The sequence below is a fragment of the Prionailurus viverrinus genome, chromosome C1 (assembly GCF_022837055.1).
Source record: "Prionailurus viverrinus isolate Anna chromosome C1, UM_Priviv_1.0, whole genome shotgun sequence".
In the NCBI taxonomy this organism is placed as follows: domain Eukaryota; kingdom Metazoa; phylum Chordata; class Mammalia; order Carnivora; family Felidae; genus Prionailurus; species Prionailurus viverrinus.
Genome location: NC_062568.1, coordinates 108,771,631 through 108,794,196, shown reverse-complemented (window position 1 = coordinate 108,794,196; position 22,566 = coordinate 108,771,631). Strand labels below are relative to the sequence as shown.

General features: G+C 42.0%; 1 protein-coding gene across 2 annotated transcripts in view; it reads left to right on the top strand.

The window, feature by feature from the left end:
- The first annotated feature begins 3,536 nt into the window (after positions 1-3,536).
- The window catches only part of PLEKHB2 (pleckstrin homology domain containing B2), a 42,969-nt gene continuing 23,939 nt past the window's right edge, over positions 3,537-22,566 (top strand). The window contains exons 1-4 of one of the 2 annotated variants that reach the window (XM_047872016.1): positions 3,537-3,663; positions 15,604-15,648; positions 20,907-21,059; positions 22,340-22,442. In XM_047872016.1, coding sequence (XP_047727972.1) covers positions 15,612-15,648; positions 20,907-21,059; positions 22,340-22,442 — 293 coding nt within the window. In that variant the 5' untranslated portion in view covers positions 3,537-3,663; positions 15,604-15,611. The remainder of the gene's footprint in view (positions 3,664-15,603; positions 15,649-20,906; positions 21,060-22,339; positions 22,443-22,566) is intronic. The other variant, XM_047872015.1, reaches the window with a different exon arrangement.

Genomic DNA, 22,566 nt, shown 5'->3' with positions numbered 1-22,566 from the left:
GTTGAGGGCAAAATAAAGTCAAATTTAAGTATGCAAAAACTCTTTGTTTCCTACCCAACAGAGACCGTTTCAGAATTTCTGTCTAGGAAGAGCAAAGGTATAGCAAGCTGAGTGAAAGAGCTTCCTAGTCCTGGGCTGGACTTCACTTTAGCTTGACCCAAAAGTCAAGTCTGTTTTCACTAGATTTCCATTCCAAATAAAGTGGGATGTGGCATGGAGAGACATGACATATTACTTCATGTCTTATTTATTTTATTGAAGTTTATGTACTTATGTATGTATGTATTTTAGTAATCTCTACACCCAATCTCTGAGGCTTGAACTCATGACCCTAATAGTCCCATGCTCTTTCAACTGAACCAGCCAGGCATCCACATTTCCTATTTAGATTTTCTTTTCTAACCACAAAAGACTTAACATTTTCTTTTTTCAATTTTAGTACTAGTAAACAGGGCAAAAAAGGGAGCACATAATTTGGTTTGACCAAGTTGAGGACCACAAATTCTATGGAGCCATGGAGCAAGGCGACCAATGAATATGGAGTCCTAGCGTGGTTCCTTGAAGCCCTCTTTCAGTTCTGGACAGGAGGACACATATTCAGTATTGGCAGATATGGGGCTGGAAAGCAGGTATTCTTACCTCCACAGTTGGCCTTTTTCCTCTTATACTTTCTTGTCAGTAAACTTGGACAGAAAACCAATTTTACTGAGCACTGCTCCTCGTGAGAGTGCCCTGCAACCATCCTCAGATCAAATGCAGCACCAGGCCTAGTGGCAGCAAGTTGGGCATGCTGGTGTCAAAATGACTTAGGTGATTTGAGAGCATGTCAGGACACTCCAGAGGAGACTTTCATTTACCTCCTGCTTCCACTTATGGAGTCCCAGTAGTCCAGGCTGATTAGGATCTGCAAGTTGCTGTTCGTATTACCAGTGACTGGCACACTGTGATTTTTCAATTCACCTTTATTGAATAAAGTGTTTGTAACCATGCACAAAACATGGTGATGATGAGTGCTTGTGAGTTCTGCTATGTATGGTGGAATAGTGTATTAATAGCATAAGAGAACTGTTTTGACCTGAATTCAGATTAAAGAGATTGGAAAATTAAAAAAGCAAGCAAGCAAGCAAGCAAGCAAGCAAGCCAGCCAGCCAATTTTACTAAACCAGAAAACGTACTAGGAGACACTTCCTGCTCCAGCTCCTGGAACATCCACTTAAACCAAATTGGATTCAATTATTACCTTTTTCCTGTTGTCTCAGTGATTTAAAGTCAAGTGATTAATTGAAGAAAATTTGGAAAATACAGAAAAGTATGAAGAAATAAGTCATCCACAGCCCCATTGCTCAAAGACAAAATGCTTGTGTATTTTGGGACATTTCAACTCCAAGCCTTGAAAGATACCTAAGATTAACACAGAAGATAGGGCTAGCCTTATCACTTTACTGAGAGATGGTCAGGAACTTCAGTGATGTCAGGTAATTTGCTCAGACTTATTCTTGGGTAGTGGGGACCAGGAAGAATTCTAGAAGACTCCAATCTCTGAACTCTTTGTTGACTAAGTCACACTATTTTACAAAACATTAGATTGGAAAGCATCACAGGACTCCCCACCCTGAATTTCTTTTCCCAGAGAGAAGCGAGGTTAAGACAGGAACTCTTGCCATCTCAGTTTGGAGTTTTGAAGCCCATTAACTACAGGCCTTTCCTCCAATTTTTAAAATTTAAAAAATGTGTGTGTGTGCGCGCGCGCGTGTGAGAAAGAGTTTACATGCAGATGTTAAAAATGAGAGAGCAGTCCCCAAAGGGAGTCACTTGTGCCAAATTCCACACTACCAAACCAAGACTTAATACCTAAGTGTAGTTTCAACCTCCCAGGAACGTAACCTTTAACCATACAATATGGAATTACCTGGTCAGCATAGTGAGTTAATCTGCTTGATAGATCCCCTTAGGAAGGCATCCTTGCCTGAAACAATGCATTCTTTGCTAATAATTTTCCTGTTCTGTCCTCTTTCCACCTTTAAAAACCTTTCCTTTTCTACAGCTCATTGGAGTTCCTTTCTATTTGCTAGATAGGATGCTGCCCTATTCATGAATCCTCGAATAAAATCAATTTGATCTTTAAAAAAAAAATTAACTCAGTTACATGTTTGCTATTTATCACAGAAAAGAAAACAAATCTTAAGCGCACAGCTTGATAAATGTTTACACAGTACTTACCTTTCAGGAGTAGAGTTGCCCAAGATTCCCTCAGGCCACTTTCCAGGAAGTGTCCCAACCCTGACCCTAGAGGCCCCACAAGGGCTTAAAAGCACCATAAAAGTTTCTCAGTAAAGATAACTAACATTTCTTTTTCCCCTCCATTGCCTTCTTTGTTTTTAAATAAAATTTTTATTTTGAAATAATTTTAAATTTGCAGAGAAAAATTAGTATATTCAGTTTCCCATGATGCTTACATCTCACATAACCATGGCACAATTCTCAAAACTAAAAATCACTAGTAATTATTATTAAAGTCAAGACTTTATTTGGAATTTACCAATTTTTTCACTGTCAATTTTGCTGTTCCAGAATTCCATCTAGGATTCCTCACTGCACCTGACAGTTTCTCAGTCATTCCCTGTTTTCAACGACCTTCATAGTTTTGAGGCATACTGGTGAAGTATTTTGTGGAACATCCCTCAATAGGGATTTGCCTGATGTTCTTCTCATTCCACTGGGGTGGAAGAGCACAGGAAAAGTGACATTTTCATTACATCATGTCAGGGTTAAATATTACCAACATGACTTACTGCCACTGTTGATGTCAACCTTGATCACATGGTTGAGTAGCGTTTGTCAGGTTTTTCCACTGTAAAGTTATTTTTCCCCCTTCTCACACTTTACTCTTTGGGAGGAAGTCATTATGCAGATTGAGGGGTGGGTGGGTGGAGATTAATAGCCCCTCATAATGGAGGATGATTAGAATTCCTCTACAAAAAAAAAAAAAACTTTTCTCTTCTTCCCATTAAATTTAATCATTTATTTACAAAAGAAGGGCTTGTTTTACACTGTAAGTTATAATCCAATTATGTATAACTTATTTTGCTGCTCAAATTGTTCCAGATTTGGTCATGGAGAGCTCTTTCAGGTTGACTTCTGTATCTTATGACACGCCTCCACGGTTTATTTTTTGAGCATTCCTTACTTCTGGCGCTACATCAAGCTCCGGACTCTAGGTTGTACTTTTCCTGCCCCACCTCTAGAGCCACTCATTTCTCTAAGGAGCCATGGCTCTTTTTATTGGAGGGTTATATTTAGATGCAAGATCAGGGTGCAAACAGTTCCTTTTCAGTTGAAAAGTAAGCCTCCCTCCACTCCAGCAGAACTGAGGATGTCCCAGCCCCCTCCCCTCCCTCTCCAGCTCTCCTTTCCCCTGCCCTCCCCTCGGCTCCCCTCCCTTCTCCTCCTCTCCCCTCCCCGCGAATACCCAGGCTCCGCCGTGGCCCCCAAGACCATTCCAGGCATGTCCCGCGCAGCCAGGCGCATGCGCCACGGCGGTGTGACGTTGGACGGCGGCCAGGACGCAGGCGTGGGGCATTTGCAGCCAGAGAGCCTCAGCGGCGTCCTTGCGCTCTGTCGCCCTGCTTCTGTGCTCCGCGGCGGCGGCCCGATAGTTCGCAGGTAAATGTCCCTGTCTGGTTCCGGCGACCTCGAGCCGGACCCACCCGCCTGCGCCCCTTCTTCTCCCCATCCCCTGGAGTTGGTCCCTTTGGAGCCTCTCTTGGGGCTCAGCCCTATACTCCTCCGAGAAGACCCCCTCTCGGCTAGCGTCCCGCCCCTCTCCAGTGTCGGTCCTTGCAGAGCCTCTGCTAGAGTTGCCCCGCTCTGCGCGCCCTCCCCTTCCCTAGCGTCGGTCCCTGCTGAGCTTCCCCTTGAGCCGCCCAGCACCGCACCCTTCCGAGAGGACGCCCTCCCGGGCGTAGGTCCCAGCAGAGCCTCCTCCAGCGCCGCCCACTCGGCGCCCCCAGAGTTGACCCCCGGCCCACATTCTTTTCTCCCGTTGCTCGTGTCGGCCCCACCAGAGCTTCTGCTAGAGCCGTCAACATTTGCGCGCGCCCTCCTCTTCCACCGTGTCGGCCCCTCCAGAGCCTTCCCTAGAGCCGCCCACCCCGCGACCCTCTGAGCGGACACCGTCGGCTTCTACCAGGCTGGAGCCGCCCAACTCCGCGCCGCTCTGCAGGGACTGCCCTCGGCCCGCGCCCTCTCCCCTGCCTGGTGCTGGCCTCTCCAGAGCCTCCCCTAGAGTCTCCCAGCCCCGCCCGAGCTCTCCCGCAGCCGTGCCGCTTCCCGCAGTTTCTCCCGGCCGGCTCGCTGCCTTTCCGCTCCCCGCAGGTGCTCCCACCCGTCCCGCTGTCTTTCCTCCAGCTCGGGTGTCCTAGTGCCGGCTGTCTGGTCGAGGAGACTTGGGCTCTTTTTCGTTCCCCTCCGGCACGGAGATCGCACCCTCTTTAAGGAATCCAGAACGGCATTGAAACTCTGCACTCGCGGGTGCGCTCGGCCCCCGCTTCGTTTCACCTACTCTTAGCTGTGCAGTCTTAGGGCCTTGGTTGTACTTTTTCCACATCTGATCCTTTCATTCATCCAGATCAGGAACTCTGAACCTCAGCGGGGGTTTATTTAGTGTTGACATAGAGTTTTTTGTTTTTATCTCAAATGTAGAGTAAATTACATAGAAGAGGCTTTGTAAATGAACGAATAGTAAGTTCCCGTTTTTTCAGGGAAGTGGAGGGAATGAGGTACGACTGTCACACTACCAAAAAATCTAGAGCACCGTGATTAATTCCCAACACCATTGACTCCAAGTCCCTGAGAATTTTTTTTTTTTAAGTACCTCCTCTGATTAGGACGGGGTGGAGCCACTGCCAGAGGCAGTTCCCTTGTATTTAAAGGGAGGAAAGGGTCTCCTGGTCTTTGAGGAAACCAGTGCCAGTGCAGGAAGTGAGTTGTCAGAAGTCACGAGGGGAATTAGGGCCGAGCTGGGACTGTTTAGCTGCCTGTTTACTTTGGCTCTCTTTATTTGTTGAACAAATCAATGACCAAAATATTTGCCTATATGTGCTTGTGCAGCCAGGTTATCTAAGGGCCAGCCTGTACATGGGAACGAGAATGTCTAGGGTTTCCTCTTCCTGGTAGTGATTTTTTTACTTGACTCCTCCTCTTCACCCCCCCCCCCCCCCCAGCAGCATACTGATCTGATCTCTGAGGGCAGAAATCCAACATATGTTGGAGGATCATCCTGGCAGATGAGGTAGTGTTCAGTAAATGCTTTCTAAGGGAGGCTGCAGAAAATAACTCAGAATCTGACAAAGGTTCTTCACTAGCATATTTTTAATGATGTCAGTACATTTTATAAGTAAAATTCCTAATAATCTCAAGGACTGAATTTATGAAATGTGTGCATCAGTGGTATAGAAAGAACAGATACCACTCTTGTTGTGATAGTCCTATTATACTTCTGGAAGATACTAGTTTTTCCTGACTCTCCCTAGAAGCTATGCTATGCTTCCCAGTTTGCCACCCTACAGGAATATTTGGTTTCTTTCTCCTTACCTCTGCCTTTTTTCTTTTTTCTAGATGTGTAAAGAAATTAAAAATGGTTAGTGTCTCTAAATACAAAAAACTGCAGATAGTAAAATAAACTATTAAACATGTTACAAAAAGTGGGCTGTCATGTTTTATTGGTTGTATATTTGCTTCTGAATTTGATCATGGGCACAGACAGTTGAACTTTCTTATCTGTCTAGTTTGTCTGCCCTTTGATGAGTACTTGTATTAGGCTTGTTAAGAAGTGGTTGCTACTGCCAGTGGTTGTAGTGCCAACGCTACACTGACCTCTGAGTGATGATGGCTCACCCAATTCTTGTCCCCTGTATTTAGGGTACACTTGGGACTTCTTGTTGCCTTTACATTGTTATTTAAAAAATTTTTGGGGGGGCAGCTGGATGGCTCAGTTGTTTAAACATCGACTCTTGATTTCCATTCAGGTCATGATCTCGTGGTTTGTGAGTTCGAGCCTGGGCTCCACATTGACAGTGGGAGCCTGCTTGGGATTCTCTCTCTCTCCCCCCTACTTTCTTTGCCCCTCCTATGTTCTCTCTCTCTCTCATTCTCTTAAAATAAGTAAAATAAACCTAAGAAAAAATGGTTATAATTTAAAAGAAAAATAATTTTTTTCAGGGCACCTGGGTGTCTCAGTCAGTCATCCAACTCTTGATTTTGTCTGAGGTTATGACCTTATGGTTCATGAGATTGAGCCCTAAATCGGGCTCTGCGCTAACAGCATGGAGCCTGCTTGGGATTATGTCTCTCTGCCGCTACCCTGCTCATGCTCTGTTTTTCTCAAAATAAGTAAATATACATTAAAAAAACTTTTTTTTTTTTTTTTTAAGATTTTGTTTTTAAGTTGTCTCTACACCCAGCATGGGGCTCGAATTTACCACCCTGAGATCAAGAGTGGCACGCTCCACCTTATCCATCCAGGTGCCCCTAACGTTATCATTTTTTTTTTAAGGTTTATTTTTTTTGAGAGAGAGAGAGAGAAAGACAGGAGTTCTAGCTGGGGAGGGTAGAGAGAGGGAGATAGGGAATCCTAAGCAGGCTCGGACCCATGAACCGCAAGATCATGACCTGAGCCGAAGTTGGACACTCTACTGACTGAGCCACCCAGGCCCTTCCCCTACACTATTATTTTTGAAGAACAGAGTTTTCCTCCCTTTGAAAAGGTAGGAACTTTTACAGTTAAGGTACAGAGAGGGCTAACTAGAGGAACCAGGATATTGTGAATGAGTCAGTTGTAGACACGCAACTCTAAATTGCATTTCTTAAAATAGTAACGTAATTATAGCAGTTCTCAGTTTTGGAGCACCTACAGGGCTCTTTGGGCATATTATCTCATTTAGTTCTCACACTAACCCCCTATGAGATAACTAGTAGTGTCCTGTTGTACAGGTAAGAAGAAAAGTGAAGCTTGGGAGGTTTAGTATTGTGCTCAAAGTCATACCAGTTAGTAAAAGGCAGAGCTCAGAACTGACAGATTCCAAAGGCAATGTTCTTTCTACCTCTTAAATTAATATCTTTTGGATTCAGTGCTTTTAAAATGATTTCAGTTCACATTTAAAATAATTTGAATTGTTGAAGGGCCCCTGCGTGGCTCCGTTGGTTAGGTGTCCAACTCTTGATTTTGGCTGAGGTCATGATCTCATGGTTTATGAGCTCAAGCCCTGCCTCGGGCTGCTGGCTGACAGCATAGAACCTGTGTGGGAATTCCCCCCTGCCCCCCACCTTTCCCCTGCTCATGCTTGCTTTTTCTCTCTTTCTCAAAAATAAATAAACTTAAAAAAAATATGAATTGTTGAATATGGTTTATGTTTAAAACTTCCTATAGGTTTTCTGGCATGTGTGTAATGTGGGTATTTTGCAGCTAGTTTGCTGGTGTTTTATTCTCTTGAGACCCAACAGCAGGACTTTTATCTGATGAGTTTTAGTTTATGCAGTAGATCTTGCTCCAGGATATAAATAGTGAAGCGTTGAAATAAGTTATGAAGTGATGTGGACTTCAGCAAAGTAAGGCAAAAAAATATTCCTGTTCCTTTAAAGATGGATTTGGTTCTGTATTCATGGAAGTTTTTTGTTTGTCTACAAGATTTTTGTTTTTACTTCTAGTGTATATATGTTCAAATTTTGACCTTCAAGAGCATCTTAATTTATTAAGTCTTCTAAGCCATTTGAGAAGCCACCTAATGTGTTTCTGTCTTCTGGAATGTTTTGGGCAAATTTTATTCATGTGCTAGTGAGGAAGTAATAGTGATAATAGTAATTGCTGCGTGAGCAGCTACCAATTCTTGAATTTTAGTAAATGTCAGGCACTATGCCAAATATTTACATGTTTTTTCACCCAATTTTCCAAATATCTATCAAGTAGGTGTTGGTATTCTCATTATATGGGCTAAGAAACTAAGCCTTGGAAAAGTTAAATAACTTGCCCAAAGTTATCTATAAGTGAGTGAGTCAGGATTTGAACATGGGTCATCTGTTTTTGTCTCTGCTGCTGGTCTCTCTGTGATTTATGCTTTGTTTTCCCCTTAACTCATTTTAGTTGCATTTCAGGAGGGAGCAGAGTTAACTGTTTATGCTCCTAATAATCCATCTTTAATGTTGAAAATAGCAAAGCAGTCATTAGCATGGGTAATCTTGATATTATTGGTATATCTTTTGTCTTGGATTCTCATTTTAATATCACTGTGTGTCTTCTCTCTTTGAAAATAACTCTCCTGTGAATTACAGTGTTTAGTGATAAAAATACGGATTTTACATAACCGTAATATTTTTGTTTAACACAGAAAGAAAAATTAAAAAAATGGATGTTTAAAGTCTGCCTCCCCCGCCCCAGCACTGTTTCTAGGTAACCTCAAAGCAGGGCAGGCTAGTAGGATCAGGAATTGGCCTAGGCCAATGAATAGTAGGATACCTCTTTTAGGCAGTGACATGTGAGTGCTCTGTAAGGCTGAAGGCAGGACTGAGTGACAGTGTCTCCTCTGTTCTGGTCAGGGTTCAGGAGCTTGGCAGGGTATGGATTCTAGACAGATACAGCTGCGGTCCAGCTTAGGTGAGGTGGGTCATTTAAGGAGCCAGGTACTGGCAACGGCTTATTTAAGAACTTGTTGCCCTTGGTTTATCTTCTTTATAGGGCATAGTGTGGAGGGTCTGTATTGTGTTACATACATGTTGCTTGTGGGTTGGGAGCCAGAGGCAAGGTTGCTCTTGCTGCTGGAGGCTGAGACTAAGGCTGATGAGGCAATATGCTGCATATGGTGCTGGTGATAACAAACTGGTGCCTGACAGAAGAGGCTAGTAGTCACAAAGGACACACATCTCTTCAGTGAAGGTAAAGAACTTGTTTTCCTGCCTTCAGTTGAGTGCCCACCTTGCTGTGTCTGCTAGATGGCAAAATACCCTTGCCTCAGTCCCCCTAAGATGTGCTGTGTGGATGATATTGCCTGACTAGAGTGAAGATCCCACGGGGTGCTTGAGGAGGCTTTCATTATCATGGGGCTTTAATATTTTCTTCTTTTTGACTTTTCTGGAGACTGGCTTGTGAGTGCCTGCCCAGCAAATACAAGTAACCGGACTCTGTATTCCTGCGGGTGTGAATTCCAGGTTTGTTTCCTAAAAGTCCTGCTCTCCAGTGGTTTAAGTTTTAGGCTGGTTTGAAGTCTATTCCTACAGTCTTCTCTACTGCTAAGTTTTATACACTTGAGCCCTTAACTCAGAAGTCTAGACTTTTTGTCTTAAAAAAGAAATTGTGGCATCTTGGTAAACACAACAAATACCCCTTATTATTACCATAATAACCATTTGAATTATCAAGTGAGGAGAAGGTATTATACAAGTCAGAGCGTTTAAACTTTCTTTTAACACCCCCCTCCCCTGGGCCCCCAGTTGGGTGAAATCCAAACTCACATCGGAAGTTGTGTGCTTTCTCTAACACATTCTATAGCAGTGTATTTGGTTTTAGTCATTTTATTCTTAGGATGCCTTTCATCCTCAGTTGGTTCTAATGAACTATAATTATTGTTTTTAATTTGGCATTATTAGATGCTCTTCCTTCAGCTGGTTGGTTTTTTTTAATCCTTTCTAAAGACATTCCTTCCTGAAAGCGTCTTTAATTTTTTAAAGTTTAATTTACATTTTTATTTGTAGAGACAGTGTGCGTGAGCAGGGGAGAGGGTCAGGGGTGGGGGAGAGAGAGAGGGAGAGAGGGAAGGAGAGAGAGAGAGGGAGGGAGGGAGGGAGAGAGAGAGAGGGAGGATATGAATCTTAAGCAGGCTCCATGCTCAGCACAGAGCCTGATGCCGGGCTTGATCCCACAATTCTGAGATCATGGCCTGAGCTGAAATCATGACTGACTGAGCCACCCAGGTGCCATGTGTCTTTGCTTTTTGACAGTAGGCACAACTTGCAGTTTCCTGTCCCTAAATTGTAACCAGCTGATTTTCAAGGAGCACTGACTCCTTTTTGAGAAGACCAGTATCAGAGATAAAAATCTAGACATGGGGTGCATGTGAGATTGTCCCACATAATGACTAAAGATAGACAGGATGATACCAGATAAGAAGCTACTTGAGTCCACAGAATTACCCTTTCAAAAAGTCACGAGTTTCTGTTGATAATTCCAGTTTAAGTTTCTTTAGACCTTGTTATAATAGTTTTCTCTTTCTCTAATGGTTTTGAATTATTTTACATAAGCACACCAAAGGTATGTTTACGATGGCCCCTTGATGTAGAAGTTGTTTTTTTTTTCCTTTTTGAATTTTTATTCAGATGGCTTGAAATTGATTCCCAAGTCAGCTGATCAGATTCCTATTGTTGACATACCTTGAGTGCCAGATACCTGAAAAGTAAAACCCAGGCTTACGCCAAGGCAGTACCAAAGAGAACATGAGTAACTCAGATGTTGACCCATGCAGTTGGTAGATAATAGGAAATCTCAAGGTTTTTAAGGTTTTATTTGGAACTTCCTTTTTGACACTCTATTTTCAGGGGTGCTAGCGTTGTTAATGGTTTTACAGGTATGTAAAATTGTTGGACTCAGTTTCTTAAAAGACCTTTGAGTAAATGAAGATTTTTTTTGTTTTTTTGTTTTAATGTTTATTTATTTTGAGAGAGAGAGAAAGGGAGAGAGAGCAGGCACGCAAGTAGGGGATTTCAGAGAGGGAGAGAATCCCAAGCAGGCTCTGCAAATGTCAGCGCAGAGCCCGATTCCGGGCTTGATCCCATGAACCTTATGATCACGACCTGAGCTGAAATCTGCGTCAGGTGCCTGACTGACTGAGCCAATCAGGTGCCCCAATGAAGGTGTTCTTACCAGTGTTAACACCGGTCTGACATTTTGACTATTATGAATGACAGCAAATAGAGTCAAAATGATATCAAGAATCATTTGAGAATACAAAAAAGTTACCAGAAAAGTTCAGGAAACATCTTTATATTGCTCCACATTTTTACACAACCACCAGCTGTTGAAGTACCAGCAAAGTTGTAGGACAACTTTGCAGCCAAGTTTTTTTTTTTTTTATTTTTTTTTTAACGTTTATTTATTTTTGAGACAGAGAGAGACAGAGTATGAACAGGGGAGGGGCAGAGAGAGAGGGAGACACAGAATCTGAAATGGGCTCCAAGCTCTGAGCTGTCAGCACAGAGCCCGACGCGGGGCTCGAACTCACAGACTGTGAGATCATGACCTGATCCGAAGTCGGACGCTTAACCAACTGAGCCACCCAGGCGCCCCTGCAGCCAAGTTTTATAATAATCGTATTGTGACTTGGTAGCTCCCAATACCTGCTAGTAATTTTTGGCCTATTCCCAGATATTTTCTTTTTCACATGAAATACAGACCGAGAATTCATGTTACGATGGTAGACACTTTACTATAGTTACCTAGGATTTGGCATGAATGAATGTGGTTTGATGTTCTGGGGTAATAACACAGCTGTTCGAGATGTAATGCTGTCTATAACATTGCATCACCCATCTGTTTAATTTATAAGTTTGACCTGTTGCTTTTACTAAAGTATAAGTACGTAAAAATGGGGACTTTGGCTTGGTCCCTGCTGTGTTCTTAGTGCCTACCACAGGCTGGGAACATATTAGCACTCAAAGGATATGTGTTGGATGAAAATATGGTGGTGTCCGTTTGGAACTAAATGATTGTTTTAGGATGTTTTAGGCTCCAAGTTTTAGGAAACCAGTTCAACCCAGTTTAAATAATAAAGAAACTTTCATTTTGCCTAACAGAGAGCCTTGGATTAGGGTGGGTTTCCCTGCCAGTGCACCTGCATATCCATTGGGGGAAAGGGGGAGACATTGACTTTCTGATTCTCATTCACCTGGGACTGTTTGAGCATCTAAATATGTGGGAGAAAAATGGGGAAAGATGGAAAACTTCCTTTCTTGGTGAGGACAGATAGCATGAGTTGGCAGAAATTGCAAGGACATTAAGAACCTTTAGAGTATGAGATTTTGGAGATGCTGGAGTATAGGATGAACCAAGTTGTGGAGCTCTTTTTGCCAAGGTTTGGAGAGGGGAGAATTTAGCCGTACTTAGATGTGGGAAAAATTAAAGGTGGGGAGACTAATTTGTTCTTTTCAGGTGCCTACTTGGGCTTTTGCTCTGTTTTGCTAACTAACCCTTAAAGAGAATACCTAAAAATGCTAAAGTAGAGAACCAAAGTGGTCCATAATTTCAGCCTCCAAAAAAAATCTATTTTTTTTTTCAACGTTTATTTATTTTTGGGACAGAGAGAGACAGAGCATGAACAGGGGAGGGGCAGAGAGAGAGGGAGACACAGAATTGGAAACAGGCTCCAGGCTCTGAGCCATCAGCCCAGAGCCTGACGCGGGGCTTGAACTCACGGACCGCAAGATCGTGACCTGGCTGAAGTTGGAAGCTTAACCGACTGTGCCACCCAGGCGCCCCTTTTTAAATTTTTTTTTTTTTCAAAATCTATTTTTTTAATTAAAAAAAATTTTTAAGTAATCTTCATGCCCAACATGAGGCTCAAACTCATGACGTGAGATCAAGAGTTGCACGCTCTACCAACTGAGCCAGCCAGGCGCCTCTAAAATCTGTTGATTAAAAAAAAAAGGATAGAAGTTGCTGGGTGATTCAGTTGATTGAACGTCCCACTCTTGATCTCATTAGTTAGTTCAAGCCCTGCATTGGGGGCTTGAAATATCACAAAAAAAGGTGTAATAGGACTGAATAGTCACTTTTCTGATACATACCCAGCATTGCCTCTCTCCTCTCTTCAGATACACATCCTTAGCAGTTTCTTTGATTCCTTCCACAAAACAATTACGCAGGTATCAGCACATACTGTTCTACCCCCCTTTTAAACATCTGCGAAATGATCTGTCACATGTGTGGAGGGTGGGTATCCTTTGAGTGGTCTTCTGATGTGGGACACTTTGATTGGAGCTAGTTCTTTCCAGTATAAGCGATATTACCACAAATAGACAGATATGTTGGTGAACCTCTGCACATGTATCAATGAGGTATGAAATCGCTGGGTCAGAGTTTATGAACATTTAAAATTTTGATAGATGTTGTCAAAGTTTCCTCCCAAAAGTTTGCAACATTTTTTGTTCCTGCCATCATACATACTCCTTTCTGGATATAATAGTGTTTTTCATTTGTGCCCATCTGATAGGTAATATTGTTAACTTGTGTTTTGAATTTTGTCTCTTGAATTGAGAGATAAATTGAATGTCTTACAAATTTATTGCTCATTTATGTTTTTTTTTGGTGAACTGCCTGATGATAATCATTTGATATATGTGAGTTTTGTACATGCAGGAAATTAGCTTGTTGCTGCCATATAATTGTAAATGTTTTTTTTTTTCCTTTTTTAAAGTTTATTTATTTTTGAGAGAGAGGGAGGGAGAGAAGGAGACAGAGATGGGGGGCTGGAGGGGCAGAGAGCTGACAGCAGAGAGTCCAGTTTGGGGCTTGAACTCATGAACCTTGAGATCATGACCTGAGCCAAAGTCAGACACTTAACCAACTGAGCCACCCAGGCACCCTGTAAGTGTTTTCTCTTAATCTTTTACCTTTTTGACTTTTTATTTTGTCACTCAGATTTTTATTTTTATAGTTAAATTTATCGCACCTTTTCTTGACTTCTGGTGTTCTCCTTTGACCGGGCCACTCTGCCTGTTGACACCAGTTCACATCTGACTGGGCTGTGTGAAGTCAACTGGGCACACCAAATATAAAGCTAAGGCAGCAGACCCCAGAGCCCCAGGACACTGGGCATGTTAGGAGAAGCTACAGGTCCTTGACAGAGTCTTAGTGTTCCTGGGGCTGCTTTATGTTTCTTGAATGGCATTAGATTTCGTAAGGTGGGGGGCGCCTGGGTGGCGCAGTCGGTTAGGCGTCCGACTTCAGCCAGGTCACGATCTCATGGTCCGTGAGTTCGAGCCCCGCATCAGGCTCTGGGCTGATGGCTCAGAGCCTGGAGCCTGTTTCCGACTCTGTGTCTCCCTGTCTCTCTGCCCCTCCCCCGTTCATGCTCTGTCTCTCTCTGTCCCAAAAATAAAGGTTGAAAAAAAAAAAAAAAAGATTTCGTAAGGTGGGTAAGAGTGTTGAGGCCAAACCCTAGAGTGGAAGGTGGAGGGAGGGTTTATATTGATCCCACTGAGGAGGTATTAGGTAAATGCCAAGTGGCCAGTTAGGTTAAATGGCTTTGGTCCCTTCCTCAGCTGACACAGAAAGGGATGAGAATGGAGAGATGGCTGTGATTTTGTGATGTAATAAGAAATATGTGAACTTCTAAAACCTTGTAATTTCTCCGGGATGCTAGGTGGCTCAGTTGGTTAAGTGTTTGACTTCGGCTCAGGTCATGGGTTTGAGCTCTGCATCAGGCTCTGCACTGACAGCTCAGATCCTGGAGCCTGTTTTGGATTCTGTGTTTCCCTCTCTCTTTTTCTCTGCCCCTTCCCCACTTGTGCATGCTCTCTCTCTTCCAAAAATAAACTTAAAAAAATAAATAAATAAAACCTTGAAATTTCCTGAGATAGAGGTGCTAGGAGTGTCTTGTGATTCATAATAAGTCCCTTTCAGCCATACATAAGTTTATGCTAATGAGGTGACTCTTGGTGGGTCCCCAGATAACTTCAAAATGGGGCTGGTTGCTGAGGGTCACTCTTGTGAATACAAGCTTAGAACATTCAGGGGCGCCTGGGGGACTCAGTTAAGCATCCAACTCTTGATTTCTGCTCAGGCTGTGATCTCACGGTTCATGAGTTCAAGCCCCTGCACTGTCAGCACAGAGCCCACTGGGGATTCTCTCCGTCTCTCTCTCTGCCCTTCCCCTGCTTACACGCTCTCTTTCTCTCTCTCAAAATAAATAAATAAACTTAAAAAAAAAAAAAAAAAAGCTTAGAACTTTCAGCCCCATCCCTGGACCTGCAGGGATGGGGAGAGCCTGGGTATTAAGTTCAGTCACCAGTGGCCAGTGATGTAATCAATCATGCCTACCTAATGGAACCTCCCTTAAAACCCCTAAATGTCGGGGTTCCAAGAGCTTCTGGGTTGATGATCGCATAGAGGTGCTGAGGGGGTGGTGTGCCTAGAGAAGGCACTTTGCCCTCACTCTTCCATCTTGTTCTTCTTGAGTTATATCCTTTATGATAAACAGGCAATGGTAAATAAAATGCTTTTTCCTGAGTTCTGTGAACAATTCTGGCAGATTATCAAATTTGAGGAGAGGTTGTGGGAACTCCCAGTTAGTAGGTCAGAAATACTGGAGACTCAGGACTTGTGTCTAAAGTGGGAGCACTCTTGTGGAACTGAGCCCGGAACCTGTGGGGTCGGATGCTAACTCCAGGTCAGAATTGGGTTGAATCAGTAGACATCCAGTTGGTGTCCTGAGATAGGGAGAATTGGTTATTAATGTTGGAAAGACCCCACACGTTTGGTGTCAGAAGTGTTGTAAGTGAAAAACAGCTCATGTGGGCCATTCTCTTTTCTGGGTGTAACTTTGAACCTGGCTTTTTTTATAGGTGGACAGATGGCGTTTGTGAAGAGTGGCTGGTTGCTGCGACAGAGTAAGTACAGGACATGAGCACCTTGGTCTGGGTTTAATGTTGCCTTAGGGTACATATTTATTTCTGTTGCTGAAACAGATCACACTTAAAAACAAATAGGGGGACTGGGTGGCTCAGTTGTTAGCATCTGACTTCAGCTCAGATCATGATCTTGTGGTTTGTGAGTTCAAGCTCTGTGTCGGTCTCTGTGCTGACAGTTCAGCCTGGAGCCTGCTTCAGATTCTGTTCTCCCCCTCTCTCTCTGACCGCTTGCATTCTCTCTCTCTCTCTCTCTCTCTCTCTCAAAAACAAACAAACAAAAAAAACAAATAGCAAAGTCTTCTTAATATTGTTGCTCTGGATTTTCTCTTGGAAATTTTACAGCTCTGTGAGCTGTGTTTCTGTTCACACAGAGTTCTTTCTTGGTTGCTGCCTTGACAGAAACCAGAGAATGGTGGTAATCCCTGCTGGTTTTTCTCTTTTTCTCACTAGCATGCTGTATTATTCATGGCTGATCTGAGGCCCTGCTTGAATGTAACCAAGCTGAGCTCTGATATATTAGCATGGAGGTACTGCTCTTTTTGCGGGAAATACCTGTCTTGTCTGGGGATTGAACAGTGACTAAGATTCTGAAGTACTGGAGACTTTAATTATAGGGATGAAGATTAGACCTGAGGGAATGAGTTTATTTAAAGAAGGTCTTTTGGATCTCTAAAAGGACTCTGCAGAATAGACTCAATTCTTTATGGAGTTGAATTCACATTCTTAGACTCATCTGTGTGTGTGATGATCTTTCATATACTGTCTGTTCATCTCTGAGACTGCCACTAGAAGTAGAATTCATGGTATGTTCTGGAGCAGGGAGAACTGACTGCTCATTGAAGAAGGAGTAAACAGATTATTCTGCTGTTCTTCTAGAAATAGCAGAGTTAAGGGAAAAGTGACATCATTTATGACTCAAGAAAAAACCTGAGCTGTAGTTTACACTCTTTATTGTTGAGATACAAATTTCTGTATGGGGGATACTTTTAGAACTTAGCTAAAATGGAGACTAACTGTGAAGAATGGACTGCATACCTTAGATGGTTTATAAAAGCTATTATTTGTGAAGCTTGTTTGTGACCCTGTTATAAAGATTTTACATATATTATGTAATCACAACAGCTCTTCTAGTAGAAGAAATTGGATTTCAGTGATAATTGGTAACTTGGTAACACAGGGTAGCAAACCTGTATTCAGACGCAGGACTGTGTCATTTCAACATTGACACACTTTCTACCAGGAGAGAAGCTTTCAGCTTATTTGTCCTGTCACTAGTTCTACATTCCCAGACCTGGAGCGGAACCAGGTGTCCTTCAAGGTCTGTGACAGTTCTGTATTCTAAGAATAGAGAGAGCCATTACAATGTTGGCTTTAAAAAGAAAGTCCTGGTGTATTGGAGCCTAGCCCCAGGCTTTGTGTAAGTTTTCTTGTCTTGGATTTTGTGATCCTATCCTTCCCTAAATTGTCAGGGTATGAAGAGAGCCTTGCTCAGACCTTGAGGATATATGTGCCTTCCTTTCCTGGCCCTTTCGATGTCCTCTGGTTTTCTCCTTAGGCTTTACTGCGCCCTTGACTGAGGGCAGTCTCCCTGTCAGCGTAAGTGAACAGTGACCATTTTGACAATTGTTTTTTGCTCCCTCTCCCCACCCATCAGTGCGTAGCCTGATGACGTACACAAAATAGATGTCTTTTAAATAAGTTGTATAGATTTTTCCAGTGTCCTGGTCCATGACAATCTCAAATCCGTATATTCAGAAGATTTACTCTATTTCCCCATCTGCCAATGTGTGGGTTGATTTTCCTTCTTTGAAAAAGCAGAACTATCAATCACAATAAAATAAAATGAGGTGAAATGCATTATATTCACTGGGTAGCAGAGGTACACAGATAATTACATGTTTGCAAAGAGGTCTCCCAGGCTCCTTTTCTTGCCATTGCCACATAGACCCTTAGGACCTCTGGGCTCTGGAGGATGCTTAATTTGGGAATCTGCAGTCAGGGCTTCGGTGGCAGGTGAAATATTTGGGTAGAACTCTCTAATCCAGTGATTCCACCTGTCTCTGTTTTGGTGGCTCTCTTGGGTAGTTTCTGTATAGCTCAGGGGCTGCCAATCACATGGATGCTAATGTCACTTATTTATCAGTTTGGGCCAGTGCTGTGGATGCCCCTCTCAGCAAGGAGGGTACCTGATAGTGGTAAAAAGTTTGGAAGGCTGATGTGTTGCCTATTTGGTTAACACTGGTAGCAGCCACAGGAGCATAAAGAGAGGTACACAGAATGGGATTTGTGCATGATGGCCGCCAACAACAGAGTGGGATCTATGGGAACAAAGGATATAGTACTTAGTGTCTGGGTGTGAGGAAAGGGTAGGAGTGACTTGGCCTTTTAGTTTTCCCTTCTTGCTGACAGAGATATTTGAGTTTTATGAAGTTGAGTGCCTAGCCCTACAAATGACAGGATGAATTCCTTAAACTGAAAGGGACATGTGAGGTAGTAGTAGGGATGCACACAGGATAGGGGTCAGCGTCCTGGTTGTGGGTGCCTCCAGTGTCTGAGCCACCCTCCCACACCCATGGGCTTTAAGGGAAGGTGAATGTTAGAGAAGAATAGATGTGAAAGCCCTTAAAGAAAAAGAAAAACATATTTTCCCTAAAGTGGAAGGTACTATTGTTATCTGTATATAGAGACTTCACAGTGCCATGTTTTCTGAACAGTCTAGCAAAGTTAAATAGTACTGGGAAAGTTTTGAGAAGATAAAATATTAGATGTTCATTTTCTATTTAAAAAATGTTTTTAAAAACAGTTGACACAATTAGTTTCAGGTATATAACTCTATTATATATACACACATATATATATATATATATATATATATATATATATATATATATATATGCTGTGCTCCCCACAAGTGTAGCTACCATCTGTCCCCATACATCACTATTACAGTGTCATTGACTTTACTCATATGCTGTGCCTTTTATTCCAGTGACTGACTCATTTCATATATTTTTTTTAGATTCCACATGTGAGTGGAATCATATGGTATTTGTCTTTATCAATCTGATTTATTTCATTTAACATAATACCTTCTAGGTCCATTCATGTCATTGCAAGTGGCACAGTCTCCTTTTTTTATAACTGTAATATTTCTTTGTATATAAACATTACATCTTCCTTTTCATGTTTGTCCATGGACACTTCGCAACTTAACGTTGCTTCCCTGTTTTGGCTATTGTAAGTAATGCTGTAGTAAACATAGAGGTGCATGTATCTTTTTGAGTGAGTGTTTTTGTTTTGTTTGTGTAAATACCCAGTAGAATTATTGGACTATATTGTCTTTTTATTTTTAATTTTTTTGGGGAACTTCAATAACGTTTTCTGTAGTGACTGTACCAATATACATTCCCACCGTGTACAAGGGTTCCTTTTTCTCTGCATCCTCACCAGTGCTTGTTAACAAAATCAAGGTTTTATTGAACTTTTTTTTGAAAATTTGGGCCTATTAATTTAGCAGCATTCTTAGTATCTTTAGCGTGAGCTGCATGTAGCCTTGGTACAGCACGGGTGTTTGTGCCATTGGAGTCTGCTTTCTTTTTCTTGTCTTTCTCTTCTCTTCTCTTCTCTTCTCTTCTCTTCTCTTCTCTTCTCTTTTCTTTTTTTAATTTACATCCAAGTTAGCATATAGTGCAGCAGTGGTTTCAGAAGTAGATTCCTTAATGCCCCTTACCCATTTAGCTCATCCCCCCTCCCACAACCCCTCCAGTAACCCTCTGTTTGTTCTTCATATTTAAAAGTCTCTTATGTTTTGTCCCCCTCCCTATTTTTATATTATTTTTGCTTCTCTTTCCTTATATTTACCTGTTTGTATCTTAAAGTCCTCATATGAGTGAAGTCATATATATTTGTCTTTCTCTGACTAATTTCGCTGGCATAATACCCTATAGTTCCATCCACGTAGTTGCAAATGGCAAGATTTCATTCTTTTTGATTGCCGAGGAATACTCCATTGTATATATATATATACGCCACATCTTTATCCCTTCATCCGTCGATGGACATTTGGGCTCTTTCCATGCTTCAGCTATTGTTGATAGTGCTGCTATAAACATTGGGGTGCATGTGCCCCTTCGAAACAGCACACCTGTATCCCTTGGATAAATACCTAGTAGTGCAATTGCTGGGTTGTAGGGTAGTTCTATTTTTAACTTTTTTGAGGAACCTCTGTACTGTTTTTCAGAGTGGCTGCATCAGTTTGCATTCCCACCAGCATTGCAAAAGAGATCCTCTTTCTCTGCATCCTTGCCAACATCTGTTGTTGCCTGAGTTGTTAATGTTAGCTATTCTGACTGGTGTGAAGTAGTATCTCATTGTGGTTTGATTTGTATTTCCCTGATGATGAGTGATGTTGAGCATTTTTTCATGTGTCGGTTGGCCATCTGGATGTCTTCTTTGGAGAGGTGTCTATTCATGTCTTTTGCCCATTTCTTCACTGGATTGATTTTTGGGTGTTGAGTTTTGATAAGTTCTTTATAGATTTTGGATACTAACCCTTTATCTGATATGTCATTTGCAAACATCTTCTTCCATTCCGTCCGTTGCCTTTTAGTTTTGCTATTGTTTCCTTAGCTGTGCAGAAGCTTTTTATTTTGATTAGGTCCCGATAGTTCATTTTTGCTTTTGTTTCCCTTGCCTCTGGAGATGTGTTGAGTAAGAAGTTGCTGTGGCCAAGATCAAAGAGGTTTTTGCCTGCTTTCTCCTCGAGGATTTTGATGGCTTCCTATCTTATGTTTAGGTCTTTCATCCATTTTGAGTTTATTTTTGTGTATGGTGTAAGAAAGTTGTCCAGGCTCATTCTTCTGCATGTCGCTGTCCAGTTTTCCCAGCACCACTTGCTGAAGAGACTGTCTTTATTCCATTGGATATTCTTTCCTGCTTTGTCAAAGATTAGTTGGCCATGTGCTTGTGGGTCCGTTTCTGGGTTCTCTGTTCTTTTCCATTGATCTGAGTGTCTGTTCTTGTGCTGGTACCATGCTGTCTTGAGGACTACAGCTTTGTAATACAGCTTGAAGTCCAAGCAATCTGCTTTCATCTCTATTTTGATGTAGTGCTCTGGGCATTTGTATGCAGGTATACTTATGGGGCCAGAGTAAAGTTTCCTGTTTCTGTTACCTGTGGGTTAGAGGATAAAGTCCTTACTGTTTTAGCGTAAAGCAAATCTCTCTCATTTTTTTCAGGTACTATTTTGAAGCGTTGGAAGAAGAATTGGTTTGACCTGTGGTCAGATGGTCACCTGATCTATTATGATGACCAAACTCGGCAGAGTGTTGAGGATAAGGTCCACATGCCGGTGGACTGCATCAACATCCGCATGGGGCACGAGTGTCGGGGTAAGTGAAAGTGAGTCTGTTGTGGTCGGCTTCTGTCCTCTACCTTTCCCCATTCTTGGTGGGAATTGAATCCTCTTTCTTACTCATTTTGCTTTCATTAGCAGACCAAAGAAGGGTTTCATTTGGGAGGTAACCACGGTGGACACCTAGATACTTGAATCATGAATCATATGATTGGGGCAGATTGAATTTTCTCATCTGAATTAAACCCAGCAGTTCACATTCCTTGTTGTCCCATGGAGAAGGTGGGGAAACAGAGTTCTGGGATCCCCAGGAAGAATGGAACCAACATAGGCAGTATAGGTTTTGTGACTCGGAACGGGCATCTTACTGATGACAACATCAGTCAGTTACTTAAAAATCCATGATACTTTGGTTTTTGGAGTTATCCCTTATATTCATTTTAAAGGAACAGATTTTTAATAAGTATAGACTTAGATTTTTAATTTTTAGAGCGACAACATGAGTGGAGAAGGGACAGAGAGAGAGAGGGAGAGAGAGAATCCCAAGCAGGCTCCACACTACCAGCACAAAGCCTGATGTGGGGCTTGAACTCACGAACCATGAGATTATGACCAGAGCTGAAATCAAGAGTTGGACACTTAACTGACTGAGCCACCCAGGCACCCCTCTATTTCTAATTAATGGCATTTATAGACTTCCCTGTTTATTAGCTCTGTTTCTGTTTGGAATAAAGAATCTGTTTTAGTAAACATTGATGTTTGAAACATCCTGCTCTTACATAATAGGTTTTGAATTAAAGAGTCACAAGTGGCATATGTGCCTGTAGTAAGTATTGGTATTGTAACATCTTACTCCTACATGTTAGGTCTTGAAACACCAGTGTCCTTGGGCCAGCTGTTGAAATCTACCTAAACCAAGCTCAAATATCATAGACCTTATTTCTTGGTACACAGATACTTTAAAAATATGATTTTCACTTTTAAAGCAGTGATCCAGTTTAGTGTTTCCTGTGAATAAAAGCAGTAAGTATTCTGTTACCTGATGCTTTGTAACACTTTTCATTGTGTGGGGTTTATTCTTGTAATATCTGGGCTCTTCTGTACATCTCCATATGTGAATTGCCTTTTAGAAGGAACCTAAGTTTAATTGGAACAGAGTTGTGATTTATGTGCTTGGTTCTGTGGAGCAGGACAAAGATGTTTTGTAATTGGAATGTTCTGAAGTACTGGTCTTTTGCTTATCGGAGCTGTTAGGTAAGAATAAATCTTGAAAAAAAAACTATGTAAATATTTCTTTATTCTACTTATGTTTCATAGATATTCAGCCTCCAGATGGGAAGTCAAAAGACTGTATGCTGCAGATTGTTTGCCGAGATGGGAAAACTATCAGTCTTTGTGCAGAAAGCACAGATGATTGTTTGTAAGTTTGGGTTTTTTTTATGTGTATAATTTAAAAAGTGTCCTGTTTTATTTCCAGTTATCAGGAAGGGAGAAGCATGAGAATGGAGTTTTCTTTCAGGCATCAGAATAAGTGACTGAGAGGA